At 42.9% G+C, this 15801-nt stretch overlaps 1 protein-coding gene across 1 annotated transcript in view; it reads left to right on the plus strand.

The window, feature by feature from the left end:
* DMRT1 (doublesex and mab-3 related transcription factor 1) overlaps positions 1-15801 on the plus strand; it is a gene marked incomplete at both ends in the record, with an annotated part of 58092 nt that overhangs the window by 21875 nt on the left and 20416 nt on the right. Inside the window, 2 exons of the mRNA XM_084224856.1 lie at positions 1305-1588; positions 10931-11093. Coding sequence (XP_084080982.1) covers positions 1305-1588; positions 10931-11093 — 447 coding nt within the window. The remainder of the gene's footprint in view (positions 1-1304; positions 1589-10930; positions 11094-15801) is intronic.

Consider the following 15801-nt stretch of genomic DNA (forward strand, 5'->3'; position numbering starts at 1 on the left):
CAGAATGGCAGCACGATCTGAATGGGGGCACTGTGTAATTTAGTGACCTGGAAGGAGATGATCCATGATTGCAGAAAGCTTTCATTATAGCTGAAGAAGTGAAACACAATTGCATTGGAAATAGCAATAATGGGTAAAACTGATTATTTGATCTAATACACAGCTAATACACAGGACTGTGGATGTTGTTGTCCTGACTCTGAGAGGCTGGTGTGCCACCATATTCCTTCCGCAGGTAAGTAACTAACATACAGGTACACCAAGAGAAAGATCCAGAACAAACTAGACCTGCCTGACATGCAAACTAGAACCAGAGCTACAGATATGGAAGGATCTGGATGTTTGATTTTTTTTCTCCCCCTGTACATGTATGTATAAGATTGTGGCAGTTTTTTTCTTGTCTGGCTTGGCAATGTAACTGATGCCACGTATGAGGGAGAGCTTGGCTGTGCAATGGTACCAGCAAGCACCTTCTCTTTTTCATGCTTGCAAATATTGCAAGGCCCTGGTTGACAGTAGAGTGGGGAAATCATGGCTTCTTGTTGTCTGAGAAGTATCCCCATCTTAGGGAAAGACAGGGAGGCAGACCTTGCCTGTGGGGAGCACAGCCAGCTAACTCCTGATCTAGAGGCAGTCCAGAGTGGATGCAGCAAGTCACAAGCAGTACCTTTCTCCTCATCCTCTTTTGCTAGTGGTGGGGGATCTTGTTCTGCTCTGATTTTCTAGGTATGGGAGCTAAATTTGGGTTTGAAGGCTCAGCAAGGATTGAGGACTGTACTGCTTACAGTTAGCTTGTGAGTTTCTGGGACACCTTGGCTGCTCTTGTGGTATTTTGCCCACTGCAGCTTCTCTTGCCTTGTGGCTGTTTCCCCTTCCTGGAGGCATGTTCAGAAAGTGCCCTCTCACCTTCAGGACACTGGCTGGAAGGACTCATTCTGTAGCTAGATCCTTTCTGCTTCTAGAGAGTTACAAGAGACTTCTCACACTGTTACAGGTTAAATAGTAGTAGGGACTGCAGAGTTGGGCGATGTAAATCATTATCCCCATCCGTTAATACTGATTGAGGATTCAGAGCATTGTCTTAACCTGCAGTTGGTTGTGTCTGCTGTTTTGCAGTCTGTGGTGTGTGTAGGTGGCAGTCTTGGACTATGAGTAGTTCTTGGTCCACTTGAGTTTCCATCGAACACTCAGCCGTGTTTAGCTTTCAGCTCCTATTTCTTATTTACCACGCTCTGTCCAGCCTTTGGGAGGAGTAGTAGCTCATTAGAAGGTGAAAGATAATGGTCCTTTTTTTTCTTTTCCAGAGGGACGGATGCTCATTCAGGACATCCCTTCCATTCCCAGCAGAGGGCACTTGGAGAGCACATCTGAATTGGTTGTGGACTCCGCCTACTACAGCAGTTTTTACCAGCCATCTCTGTATCCTTGTTATAACAACCTGTACAACTACTCCCAGTACCAGATGGCAGTGGCCAGTGAGCCTTCCTCAAGTGAGACAGGGGGTACAATTGTGGGGTCGGCCATGAAGAACAGCCTTCGAAGTCTTCCGACGACATACATGCCGAGCCAGTCAGGAAAACAGTGGCAGGTATGATCTCCTCTTTGCTGGTTTTGTGGCAGTGCAAAACCAGAATCATATTCCAGGGTAGCATTAGGACCCATTTTGAGAAAGTTAGACAAAATGGGTGGTTGCAATGCAGCATAACAAAAGTAATTACATAGTTGGATAGTGATAATGGTATGGATAAATTGCCGTAAGTGCAAAGGGCACTAACTTGATTTTATCTTCTGTATTATGTGACAGTAGATTATTAATTGTTTTCCAGAAAAAAGAGTCCAATTCAATTGCCCAGCATAACATCCTGAGAGCCTAAGGTGTAATTTCTGGGAGGCTTTGCTCTTCAGAAGCATGGGTTTTTTCCATGTTTCACATCCAGTGCGCCGAGGTGACCCGGGAGACCGTGCTGTTGTGCAGCAGTTTGGTTGTAGTCAATTGAATGTGACATGGCATATTGCTAGTTGTGTGTTCTGGTAATGTCAGCTCCAGACCTTGTGATTTTTACTCATGTAGTTCTGGTTACAGGCAGTACCTCAGAGGTTCAAACCAGAGCTCTATGTACTTTGTTAGGATATAAAGCAAATCAAGCCCTCACACTGTAGGACTTGATAATTGTAATCTCCAAGTCAGTACCAGTCAGAAACTGGAAAAAGGGAAAATCTGCCAATATGGGGGATTCTTGGCGAAGTGGAAACATTCAGTAACTCTGGGACTGTTTGGTTTTGGACTGCAGAGATGCTTTTCCTGTTTGAGACTGAACTGGTAAGGCTATACCGTCTGAGTCTGTGTACGCCTGTGTCCCTTCTGTAAGGACAGGAGAGGGCAGACCTCTTCTGTAGAGCATCAAGACAAGGGCAGGCTGCTTCTGCAAAGGCTGTGTTGTGAAACCACTCAACAGTGAAATGTCCACCAAAACCTCCTGTGTAGGTGAACAGATAGGTCATCCTGTTTGCTGACAGAGAGTTTCTCTAGCCAGGTTTCTCTGGCACAGGGACCAGCTCCAAAAGGGCGTTTAATTTTTTATACCAAGGAGCTGAAACTAATGCCAGGGTGGTTGCAATTACCACTATTCCACGTCCCTTTTTCTGCCATGAGTACAGCTGTATGGGATAAAGAGCTGTCTCTCTTCCTTCTGCGGTGCAAGCCCATGCCGTGAGAGCTTTCTTCTCTCAGTGTGTTGACACATGAAGGTACACCTTTCCAGTTGATGGCGTCCTCTCCAGCTGATGAGTTTAATCACCAGGCCAAGGGGAAAATTAGTCAAGGCGAGTTACATTTTGTGCATGGTAATGGGGTGAGGTGCCGAGTGCTTTTTCAACTTTTTCATTTTGGTTGGTTGGGTTAGCCTGGTGTAGCAGAGTATTTCAGATAGAAGGTTACTTCTCAAGCATCTATAGCACTTATCTTGCTGATGCATGGAGACACCATCACAAGACAAACGAAGAGTGGCAACATTTGCCTTGAGAAGATAATGTTCTTGCAGGCTGCTAGTCCCTCATTTCACCTAGCGCATAGTGTTTGAGGAAGAGTTGCATGAGTATGTTAAAACTTGGAATGAAGATGTGGTATCCTCAGGGTTCTGTTGTCATGTACTGTAATGCATATAGAAAGTCTTGGTTCAGAGAGCCTGTGTCTCACTTGTGAGATTACCTGTTACTTGTTGCTGTGGAGCCTTTGACACCCCTTAAAGAAATAAAAACAACTGTGTGGTTTCCATAATTCTTCTCTTCAGGCCCTGCAGAAACTAACTTCTGCTTAAATGTCATTCAAATTAGTGAGATCTCGAAGGGAAAAATAAGAAAAAAAACTACGTGGTTGTTGTCGAGAAGGACAGTTTTCTTTCTCCCAGGAGGCTCAAAGCTGTGGATGTCCCTTTTGGGACATACCACATTATTCCATAGACCTTTATGTGTGAATTTAATTGTATACCATATCTAAGATTTTAATTTCTCCAGAGCAGACTTTTTTGGGATCCCTCAGTGCTGTTTTGGTGTTTTGGATGTCCAAGCAGAGAGGATGTCCTTTGCTGTTTTGGATGGCCAAGCAGAGAGAATAAAGGTGCTGCTTTTTGCCTGCAGAATTGATGTCTCCCCAGCTTCTAAATGTCCTGAAACCAGGATCAACTTCTCCTCTGACACAGGGCAGGGTGTAGTTCAGGGTCAATGTTTGGAACTTACTGTTTCTCAGACTGATCTACATGTAAGATAGTTTTTGCTGGAAGAGTTCTGAGTCTTAGGGTTTGCATACTCTTACAACAGCATAAGATGGCACAAATAATGATAAAAAGTTTTAGTAAGAAAACATTTGATGGCAGTGGGTACAGTGATGCTGAGGTTGTAAAACCCTGTGTGGTGCTGAAGATGGTTTCTTGTAAGGGGAGCAAGGTCTCAGTTGCTGCACGTGGTTTTACATCGATTCTGCACACGCGGGTTACCAGCAAGGGAAGATCACAGAAATAGCAATAAATGGAGGATGAATAACTAATGAGCCTTTCTGTCAAGCATAGTAAGGAATTAAATGAGAGTTTCATTCAAAGCATGATCCTCAAAGAGGAATCAGACCTTGGTTGCGCTCAGGAGGTTTTGCTGGCAAACCTGTGCATGCTTATCCTCCTCAGGGGAAACATGTAGCTGTTACCTACTCTGGGACGACTTCTGGGCAGCTTGTACTGACTGAATTCGTTTTTTACATGTACAGGCTTTATTAAACCAGACTCCAAGAGAAATCCATTTTCTTTTTTGACTTGTATTCCTGTTAACTTTTTGATCAAAGTTTTCGATCTTTGTTTCTTTGCCAGAATCATAGCTGTTCAGTGCCTGCTGTAACCAAATTAAGGCAGCTTGCTAAGGTGTGATCTCGCAGGAGGTATGCTTTTAGGGTAGAAGTCACCACTGTGCTCACTGGAAGGTATTTTAGTTTAAGCTGGGTAGACAAGACACCTGGCTTTTTAAGGCTCAATTGTGAAGGCTCACAGATCCTAGATTAACTTCACACAGGGAGAATTACATATTTAACTTCTGGATGCAGACAAGGCCTTGAGCAGCCCAGCTGTCTCCTGTTTCAGAATTTAGGGAGCAAGAGAGAATAGCCGGGGAGGAAACATGTGAGTGTGTGTGGGATGAGATGAGGATTAATGCATCATTGAGCATTGGCAAATAAACTGAATCACTGAATCTTTAATGTAGATTAATGTCAGATTTCATTAGTCTTTGTTCTTTGCAGAGGCTGGCATGCTCGAGTGGATTCATAAAGGTGCAAATATTTTATGTATTTCTCTGTAGGTTTTCCTCATCTATATACAGTCACAGCAGAAGTTGTATCCATCATGATTTGATAAGCATAATGAAGATTATTGTTTTGGTTGAGGCTCCTTTGGTCATTTATATTCTGCTGCTCCTTCCAGCTCTAAGGCAGATAATCGCATATGTCTGGTGTTGCACCTGAGGAAGAGACAAGCCTAGGTTGGTAGGAAATGTAGCAGATTTGGTGGTTACTGTACCTCTCTTTTCCCTGCAGTCCTGTGTGGGCATCTGGAGTCTTCCTTGAAGCTCTTGTAATTGCTCATTACAATGCGAATTTGTGTGCATTCCTTCCAGTTAACAGCAACATAAGTACTGCATGTCAGAGTGGGTTGGTGTACTTGAAAGTTGGTGTTTCTGAAACTTGTGGGAGAATATGGGGTGATTGCAGCCTCTTCTATCACATTAAAAGTAAAGCCTTGTTGGACATGTCTCAATCTAAGCAGACTTGATTTTCGAAGCTGACAAACTGCTGGCATGTGATCCACAGCACAAGTCGAATCTGGACTCATATTGTGAGTCAGCATCATCCCACAAAAATATTAAAACTTCTGGTTCATACAGCTAAACCATTAAAAATTAGCAAGATGCAGAATGTGCCCCCACACCTCAGAACCAGTGGCTGCTTTTCTTTCATATTCTGGTAACTCCAGGTATCCTGCTCCTGGGAAAGGTTAAGGCTACTATAGGTGTTTTAGACACATTTCAGAACTTCAGCTTCCTTTTCCTTTTCTTTTTCCTTTTCCTTTCCTTTTCCTTTCCTCCCCTTTCCTCCCCTTTCCTCTTCCCTTCCCAGAACTTCCCATTCTTGGCAAACCAGTGTTCTCTCTTTCAGAACCTCAACTTTTTTGTTCTTTCCTTACACCAGTTTAGAGCAAAAATAACTTATGAGAAATTTTGACTTGCTTTCTAGTGTGGGATCTACATTTGCCATCTGTAAAGTATTTAGTATTGCTGATGTAGGAAACTGCTTTTTAAGGATTTCCTAGAAGCACCAAAGATTTCTTAGAACTACCAAACTTGGAAAAATTCTTTTTTACTAAATCCAGAAGAATGTGGCTGTGACAGGACAGCTAGGAGGTTGAAGAATAGCCACTTGCTAGTAAAAAATTTGTCTCTTTTCAACTTCTTCCACCTGCTTCTGCTTTCTGGCCCAGTTTTTCCACCAAAAAAAGCCTGTCTCTCCCATAGAAATTGCAGTCTTACTCTCCAGAAGTCAGTATAAAATGTGTGCTTGTGTGTGTAAATATATACACATTGTGCAAGTCACCCAAGACAGTCCCAATTTTATGTGTAAGCAGTGAATTATATACTGTATTCATAACATACCCTTCACACTACAGATTTATGCTAAAAGTATCCTAATGTTTCTGACAGCTCATGTGTGACATGAATGCAATCCATATTTCTTGGAGGAGCTAATCTAAGTGGTTTATTTTCCAATACTGCTGATAGGGCTATATCTCTAGGTGTCACTGCAGTTGAGATTCTGATGGTAACATATTGTTTATGGGTCACTGCCTTTGTCTAAAAGAATAGGTTGGAACAGAATAGCAAAGGTTAATTAAGTTTGTCTATCAAGAAGGGACAGATATAGATGTGTCTTGTATTTTCTGTGCTAGAATCAAAGTAAGTCAAGGCAGGGTATCATAGACTCATTTTTTCTTTTTTCTGGAAAACATGCTTAGCTGGTTTTAGGAATGAAACACCTTGGCAGTATGAGTGCAAGAGTAGTTGTGAGTGGTCAGCACATGAGCAGTAACATTGCAAGATGGGAGAGCAGCAACAAACCTGGTTTATAACTGCAGAAGCTGAGGCAGGGAAGTGTCAAATAACTTGGCACAGTCACACAGCTCACAAATGACAGAGGAGAGATTACTGATGCCTGAATTTCCGTTTCATTGCCCAGTGGCTGCCTTCTTCCCCATGCCAAAACCCAACCTGTGAATTCTGTTGTTTGCAAGCAATGACACAAATGCAATTTTATGCCCACTAAAATTGACCTTAAGACCAAGACAAAAGGAGAAGGCTATGTTAAACTTTCAAGTTTCTTTGGTGTTTCCATAATTACTGAGTGTGGTACATTTGTTGCTGAGTCATGGGTGAAATAAAAGGATGGAAATCCTGGGCAAAGTGATTTGGCCAAGATCATATGGCACACCAGGGGCAGAGCTGAAGGATTGCACTTTGGTCTCCTGTGTTGCTTATGAATTTTTGCAGCCCTTGTCACGCAGGAATAGCATTCATGACCTCCTTCTGTTTGTCTTTCTTGGAAACAAGCTCCATAGTTGGGCTCACAAAGAGATTGTGTCTGGCAGCTTCTGCAAATAAAAGAATTACACAGGTGATGTTTTGGCTAAACTAATATCTGGGAAGGGCAGGATCATTTTCTAATCTCTGAGGCTAGAGAGGTGAATCACCACTTGGTGCCTGCTTTGACACCATCCTATTTCTGGCTTGGCTACCTTCTCTCCTTGGCTCTTTTTCCATGAAGAAGATATGTAGAGATAATGCAGATGCTGCCAGCTGGGGAAGAGTCACTGGGCCTTATGTGCTCTTCCACCAGCTGTTGAGAAAGGCTTTTTACAGGAATGGTCTGATGCAAGAGCATTTTCCTCACGTTTCCCTGGATTTTGCTATGTATGCTGTCATGTTGGACATAGCTGGAGGGCTGCACTGACCATTTTGTTCAGTGATGAATAAGTCCTGTGTCCAGCTTATCTGTGCAAGGGCAAACTGTAGCTGCCTCTCATTTCCTCACAGTGGCTTTTCAAGGCAAGGGAAAGAATTTCCAATGTACTCATGGCCTTCCAATCAGGCCATATTTATTTGTTCATGAATTGTAAGCATCTCACCATTGCTTGCAGTACATCTTTTAAAACATTACTGAGTGTGTGCTGTGTTGTACAATTTAGGGGAACCTGTAAATGTTGCATAGGCCAACTGCTGCTCTGATGATATGTGTCTCCCACTAAAGTCTTTGAGGTACTTGGTGAATCCTGCAGCTGGAGCAAGGCACTGTGTGGGCACTGTATGGGCACTGTGTGGCTGGAAGAGAAGCAACTTAGGAGTTCAGGATGCCCTCTGCAAAGGCTAATGCATGGCTTTCCCGTCCACAGCTCTTGCTCACCTAAAATACGCTTTGTTCTTTTGGCATTGCAGCCTGCAGTGATACAAACCAGAGTGGTTTGTGGGACTGTCCCAGCTCATGCCTGTCTCAGCTTTGTTGTAGGGGTGGAAGGGGCAAGGGAGGCAGGAGACACCAGAAGGCATTCTCCTGTGGTCCAGGCATGACCCCAGCATTCCCCCTGGACAGACCTACCACAGGGTCCCAAACCTGGTACCTGACTGTAGCATTTGGAAAGCTGAACTGCCCCAGGTTGAAAATAATCTGAATATTCAAGGGCCTCCCCCAGGCTGTCTTGATCTCCCTTTTTGGCACCCAAAAACCTGCAAGGATTCCACAGAGCTGCAGGAGTTAATACAGACCAAATGTCCCTTCTCATGAGGTAGTGGTCTCCTAAGCCCCCTTTTTAATGCAGCACAAAGGTCAAGAATTTTTACAACTGGTTGGTTTTTTTATTGTTACTGTAAAATAGGATTGCTAAGCACTATAAAAAGGAAACCTTATGGTTCAGATTTACTGTGGTGTAGATTCTAAATAGTTTAATAAAAGAAAACCAGAAGCTTTTGGATTTTCTTCAGTGGTTAATACACAGCATATTCTTTGCAGAACCGAGCCTCTGGCTGTCGGTCGAACTGTGGTTCATAGACTTGGTGTGAGTAATAAGATTATAAAACATGTCTCTTGCTAGCCAGCTACCACACACTGATAATAATAGTAGTAATAATTCATTGCATCTAGGGATTTTAGGTGAGTTGGTTTTTTAAGAAATGGAGAAAACCCCTAAAAGAGGCGTTGAAAGGAGGTAGATCACTGCATCCACTCTACAGGCAGACAAAATGTGGGCATGATCGAGTTTGTGCCAGGGAGTGATGCTGGCATACCTAGGATTTTGCTACAGCTGAAATAATCTGTCTCCTGCAGGCAGCCTTTTCTTGGTTGTACATGTGCACACATGGCCTTGCACAAGGGAGAGGTGGAGATGTGAGGTCTGTGGATGCTGCCCTGCTCCATCAGGGGAACGGGAACTATGTGCAAGACAGCAGATGAAGAACATTTGGCTAACTTTTTTTATTTCCCAGTACTTCCAGAGCTGTTGAGCTTTGCAGATGTGCAGATTCAAAATGCCCTATGGACTGTGCTTTTGGGCGATGTTTTGTTGGGGGAATCTTGTTTCCAAAAAGGAGAGTGCCCTTTGTCAGAAGAGGAGAAGCAATGTCAGTGGTTGAGTTCAGACTTCCTCAGGATGACTCATTAAATTTTTGAAGAGCAATTTGCTATTTACTCCAGGTGAAACTTCAGTGCTTGTTGAACTTTTTCTGCATGTGAAGGTAGAAAAACAAAAATTTTAAGTATTGCTTTAATTTATCGGAGAAAAACTCTTAACTTTCACAGGCTAAAAGCAAGTCCCTCAGTACATGTGTAAGTATATGCAACTCTGCTGCTGTCAGAAGTCAGGCAGAAGTGCACTTTGCTTCCTGTAAACAGCCACCATTCTCTCTCTGTGCACCTAATCTCACTGAAAACATGCCTCAGAGAGCACCAAGAGGATTTTATGTGGCTTGGGCCACATTATTTGCAGCTAGGCATATGAAAATGAAATATGGAATTCTTATAGGGAATTCCCCTTGGAAAACAAGGGGTGACGGCATTGTGGAGTGGTTCTGGGAAGTGCTGGTGGCTCCTACTGCCAGGACCACACCCTGTAGGTGTGCTGGCATGGGTCTGCTGTCTGGGACAGCAGGTGCATGCCCAGCCTCCCCTGCTCCCTGGCTCTGAGCTTTGCAGTCTGGGGAGGGCTGAGGGGCAGGGCTCCAGGGACTACAGTGGAGCAGGCAGGCCTAGCTGAAAAAGCTTTCAGGCATGTGTAATGGCGTGGCTGGATGTGCATTATTGTTGGCACTGCTACTGACTACAAAACTCTGACAGTTTGTCTCTGCCCAGAAACTTTCTGTCTTTCAGTCATTCACTTCCCAGAGTAACTTAGATAAGCCAACTAGTCTTATCTTTCATGTTTCGGCTGCATTTTTGGAGCACGGAGGGCATGTTGCGTTGGGCTTTGTTGCAGTGGGCTTTGTAGGTCTTTGTAAAAACTAATGTTAAGTTGTTAGTTCTCTCATAAAACACAAATCTTAGAAACCATTACCACTCCTCTGAGGAGATCAGTTTGGATGATATCAGGGCACTGTAGTAGAAAAGCTTTGATTTCTGAGTGTTGCCACTTTGCTGCAGGCTGTGGAAGGGAAAAGGGTTATCCAGTTGGTTCTGTGCTGACATGGCAGACCTGCTCACTAGTGTCCAGTTGTGGCTTCACAGCCAGCTTCTTGTGTAGTCTAAACACAACTTGCTTTTTTTTCAGTAACTCCAGAAAATATTTTTCCCATCTTATGGTATTGTAAGAAAAACAGTGTGCTTGTGTTTGGGCACAGCACTGTTCAGTGCCATGGAGCAGATCCTGTGAGAGCTGGTCAATAGGACTGTCCTCCTTAGCCACCCAGTAGGTCCCTGGCAGAGCAGTTACCAGCAGTCTGAGATGGGTTAGTCTTTGTGGAGGTGTAGAAGCTGGATGGACACTTCACCTCTGACATTGGTCAGGTGTATACACTTGAATGTGCCATAAGCTGGGGACTTGGCAGGAAGTTGCTTGCAGTAAAGGGTACTTTCTTGTGTTCCAAATGCATCTCCATCTGCAGTAAGGTAAAACAGCCAAAGGTCTGCTGCTGCTGGGTCACATCTCACACCACACCACCTGTAACTGGTCAATGTGGGCAGACTGTGAAGCCACCAAATCAAAACCCCAAGGCTAGCATGTCAGAATTTTACTTCTCATGCACCCACTGTGACCTCCTTCAAAGCCATGGAGGGGTGGGGGCGAGGAGTAGCAGGGTGCCCCCATGGCACTGGAGCTTCACTTTCACAGGCTGCTGTTGCATTTCTCTGTCCTGACAGGTGAAGGGCATGGAGAGACACCACGCCGTCAGCTCCCAGTACCGCATGTGTTCCTACTACCCACCTGCTTCCTACCTGGGACAGGGGGTTGGCGCTCCCATGTGCCTCCCCCAAATCCTGACCTCTGAGGACATGCCCTCCTCCTCAGAGTCAAAATCGAGAGGTAAGTGCACCCACTGGTCGCATGTCACCACCTTGCCTTGGACCTACACCCAGGAGGCGTGGATTGCTGCTGGGAAGGAAGCTAAGCATCATCAGGCAGCTGTTTTAAAGATAGTGGCTGACTTCTGGAAGGCTTGTAGTGGTGGTGTGCAGTCATGTAGTCTTGCACTTAGAAGCCTCATTGTTCAGGAGTCAAATCAGTTGTACCTTCTGCACTTAGGTATGTCTCTTAAAACTGTACAGCATTTGAGGTGCTTCTTTGGTGCTTACCACCTGGCTCACTCACAGGAGTAAATAACAATTTGTGCTCCAACTTCAGAATTACCTTTCTTCTCGAAATGCTGTGATTTTTTTCACAGGCCTCCCACTGAGCCTTTGCCATCCTTTCTGAACCGCAGGTGGGAACTACTCCTGCATCCCAACCATATAATGAAGCTGTTTGCAGACTTGCTTCTGGGTTTTTTTTTTTCAAACTCATCATACCATGTTACTTAATTTAAAACTGCTGCAGATAAATCTTTCTTTCCATATTGTGTTTCAGGCTCTCCTAAGGATTACTGTAATCCTCAATAATTTCCAGCGCTGGTGGATTTACCCTGTGGTTATGCCACTGTTTCTTGCACTTCCTTGTTCCCTTGCTCCCATAGCAGACAGTGCTAACACAGGTGTTAACATGGCTCTGCTGGAGTAATCCAACTCCACTGAGCTGCCTCTCCATTGCTGAATCAGGTTAGTAGTTGATGCTGGAGAAATAAGAGAAACAGATTAAAAAATCTTGACACTCTCCAGCATTCAAAGGTATCCTGAGCCAAGACAATAAGCTTTTCATTTCTCTGTACCACTCAGTGAACTTGGCAGTTTAATTTTATATGCTCTGTGGGAAGTATTTTTTGTCATTCACTTTACACCTACCAAGTTTTCATGGGTTAGTTTTGTTTGGTTTTTTTATTTCACTGAGTCACAGCACTGATAATATCCATCCTCATTTGCTTCTGTTTCCTTCTTCATTGAAATTAGTCTTCTCTTTCTTTCTGGTGGAGGGATGTATGTTGTGTAGGTTCCATAATAGTTCTCAGTCTTTCTGTGGATGAAGTCCTGGTGTCTCTTTCAGTTGTGTCATGTGGTTATGTCATGACAGGATCTTAGAGATCCAAGTGATGTTTTGGAAGGTGAAGTGTGTATAAAGTCATACCTGTGGCTTGTGTAAGTCAGCACTGAACCCTTGTATTCACTAACTCCAGAATCATTTCTGTTGATGAGGTGCTGTTCTTTCATAGTGGCTGTTTCTCAAAGTCTTCCAACTAACTGTGGCATGTTAGATAGATGAAGAAACAACATATGGTGTGATGAAACCTTAGACTTTTCCTCCTTCTCCAGTAGTTTTAAATGGCTTAGAGAAATCAGTGATCCTTGGTTCATTTTCCTTCTCTTTTCTTCAACTTTATTTTATTCCTTCTTTTCTAACCACCAGTGAACAGTGACGTCTTCCTTTATGCCCATTGGTTGGAGAAGCAGTTGGTTTTATGCTCAACTGCGGTTGACACTTTTTCTTGCATCCATCACTACTAACTCACTAAGAGGTCTTACCAGCCAAGTGTTTTTAAAAATAGACAAAAGACCTTATACCCTTTGTTCCCAAATGCACTTCAGTAATTTTTCATCACTCTAGAAAAAAATTGTACGTAATGTTCCACTGATTTTTAAACTGCATAAATACTGTATTTTCAATAATCCCTGACTGCTTCTCCAGACACTATTCCACACACAGATATTGTTCCCTAAGTTACACCATCAATCAGAAACCGACAAGCAGTGAGATGTAATTTACTGAGATCAAGCAGCATTTTCCAGACTCTGAAGAAGTGTTTTTCCATAGCAGGGAGCTAGTGGGTGAAAGAGGCACCAATGTTTTTGGAAGAAATTTGAACCTGTGAGCAGGATCATAGCCAGCAGGTTTCTTAGAAGCATCTTCTTTTTTCTTAGGCATGTTCTTGGAGGAGTTGTTTTTACTTTTTCTGTCTCCAGACAAAAGAATATCCTCAGCACAATATATTATTTACTCTTCCGTGACATTTTTCTTCTGGTGCTTTTCACGGAACTGAGAGGGTTAGAGGGTTGTTGCCTCTGTATTGTCACCTTTGTGAGTGCTGGGTGATCGTGTGTATTAAAGAGGGTGGGTCATTTCCCCAAAGTATTGACCTTCCCATGTTGCAGTTGCTGTCTCCTACAAAAGATACATTCTTAAGTATTTCTCTGTTGATCGTTGGCTGAGCTTTCTGTCTTGTCCTTGCAGTGCCTGACTCCTTTGTTATGAAGCTTAAGTGACATGTTTCTGCAGGGTTAGGGATTGCTACTTGCTAAAGACAACTCTAGTGCTTTTTAAAAAAAGCAAATCATACTTTATTCATTCCTTTTATATGTTTGAAGTGATAATCATGCTCAGAGTCTTCCTTTCTTTTTAAAGTATGTATTGATGGATTTTAGATCCAGAAGGGAACATTAGGATCATCTAATTTAATTTGTTACATAATGTAGACTGTAAAACTTCACCTAAACTCCTGCAGCAAACCTGTGATTATATTTTTAAGACTACTGTGAAGACTTATGTATTGCTAAGCCAGAAATTTTGCAGAAGAGTGACAGTGTGCTTGGAAGAGCTGCAAGTCAAAATAAAAAACTGAGGTTTTAGCCACATTTTCAAAACATCCGAAATGTGCATCATTAGCAAAAATTGCTGTTAAATTTCCAGGCACAAAATCTGCAGTGGTCTTACTGCACACATGTACAGTCTGTTACCTGCACTTCAGCTGCAGCTTCAGCATTTTAGAGGCTTTGACAGTTCATGTGTTGTCGTGGTGTTTGAGTGAGACCATTAACTAATTTTGTTCTGGTAAGTTAACTGCCTGCTTAGACCAGTTACAGTAAAAGGGATGAGAAATGAACTGGCTACACTTTCTTTCTTTCAACGAAGTGAAGACCTCTGGAAGCTTCTAGCATGTGTACAGGACCATCATGGCAGGTTACAGTGTCTTGCACATAGTAATGGGCTGGTGTTTTCTGAGTGGCAAAATACCATCAAGTCACTCTCCTTGCAGTCTGAAGTGTTTCCAAGTAACATGTTTTGCTTCCAGCTAAGCACAGCTGCTGCCATTTCAGCAGAAAGTGGGAAAAAAAGGGAGAAAAAGTTGATAAACCAGTGACAAACAGCAAAAGATGTTTTTAGAGGGCTTCCTTAGGTCACCAAGTTTTAAGTTTTAGGCAGTAATTTCTAGGTGGGAGGGGGATTTCATACTCAGTACTGCAAAATATTTCCTTCTCTTTTTTCTGCAGAAGCAATGGGAGGAAAATACATATGAGAAGGTTGTCAAATCTTATGCATTTAAATGGAAAAGTGTAGTTTTGGAAGACAAATTGAGAACTGGGGAAGTGAGAGTGGGACACAACAGGGTGTTTAGTCTCCAAAAGCCAAATACTTTGTTCCCATTGATTCCTGTAGGACAGCTGCATGCTTGTTTGTTTGTTTGTTTTGGTTGGTTTGTTTTGGGTTTGGTTTTTTGTTGGTTTTTTGGGTGGTTTTGTTGATTTTTTTTTTTTTAATGAAGCTTCTTAGGTTTGGCACACTACCCAGAATAGTCTTAACTCCATCCACTGATTTTCAGTAAGCCTCTCCAGCATTTATGAAGTAACCTGTGCAAAACCTTGGTTTGAGAGAGTAAGAAGGCACATGCAAGGCATGTGCCTGACTCTGGGTCCTGTTTACACTGCATGAAAGTGCAGCATTTGCTTATCTGTATGAAAGTGTTTACCAGGTTTGGGAAAGTGGCAGAAAAATTTACCATTCAATTAGAAAAATGCAAAGGATAAACATCCCTCTATCTGCAGGCACTTCAGATTTTAGAGCAGTTGCCTGGTCTTAAGGTTGGCATGGAGTGAAACCTCCTCTCTGTCGTCATTGTGTGAAATGTTGAGATAATTACACCATAACTATGGTGTAATTATCTATGGTGAAAAAAATGTCTTGCATTTAAAATTGCATTCCAGCTGCTGGACAGTTTTGAATTTTTTATTTTCATGTCCTAAGTGTCCTGAGTGTTGGAAATACAAGGAATGAAGCACTGGAGCAGTGTTGTGTTTGCATCCTAAACATGAAGCAGGAGTGTGAGAGTTCTGCTAAAGACATGTAAAAAAAGACTGTTTTAATGCAGAAAATATCAGCAGTTTTGTGTAAATAAGCAAACATCATTTTCTGAAGAACATTTCTGGTGACAGGTTTTCTGTGTCAGCATAACTACTTCAGCACTAAAACACCTTTTCACAGTCTTTTCTAGAATTCATCTAGTAGGTATACCCAGTTTTACAGTTGTGGAAATGAAAGCGACGCAGACGTTTCCGGAATCTGCATTTAGAGACTCAGCCTTGCTTCTGTGCCTGGATGCTGTATCAACAACAGTACTGACCATGGGAGAAGCCCAGCCAAACTGGAGCAGCTCTGTAAAGAGCCTCTTCCAGTAGTTCTGCAAGAAAGGGCATGTTAGAAGCAATCTCCCTGCTTAAGATAAAAAGTTTCACTTTGACAAAAGCATTGCTGGAATGCAAGGAATGCTATGTGCCCCAGAAACATGCTTGAGAGATGCAAAGATTGGATGTTTTCTTTCCAGCTGGGTTTTTGTATACCAAAACTTTTTGCAGCCTCCTATATATCTTAATTT

The sequence above is a fragment of the Fringilla coelebs genome (assembly GCF_963513975.1).
Source record: "Fringilla coelebs genome assembly, chromosome: Z".
NCBI classification, from domain to species: domain Eukaryota; kingdom Metazoa; phylum Chordata; class Aves; order Passeriformes; family Fringillidae; genus Fringilla; species Fringilla coelebs.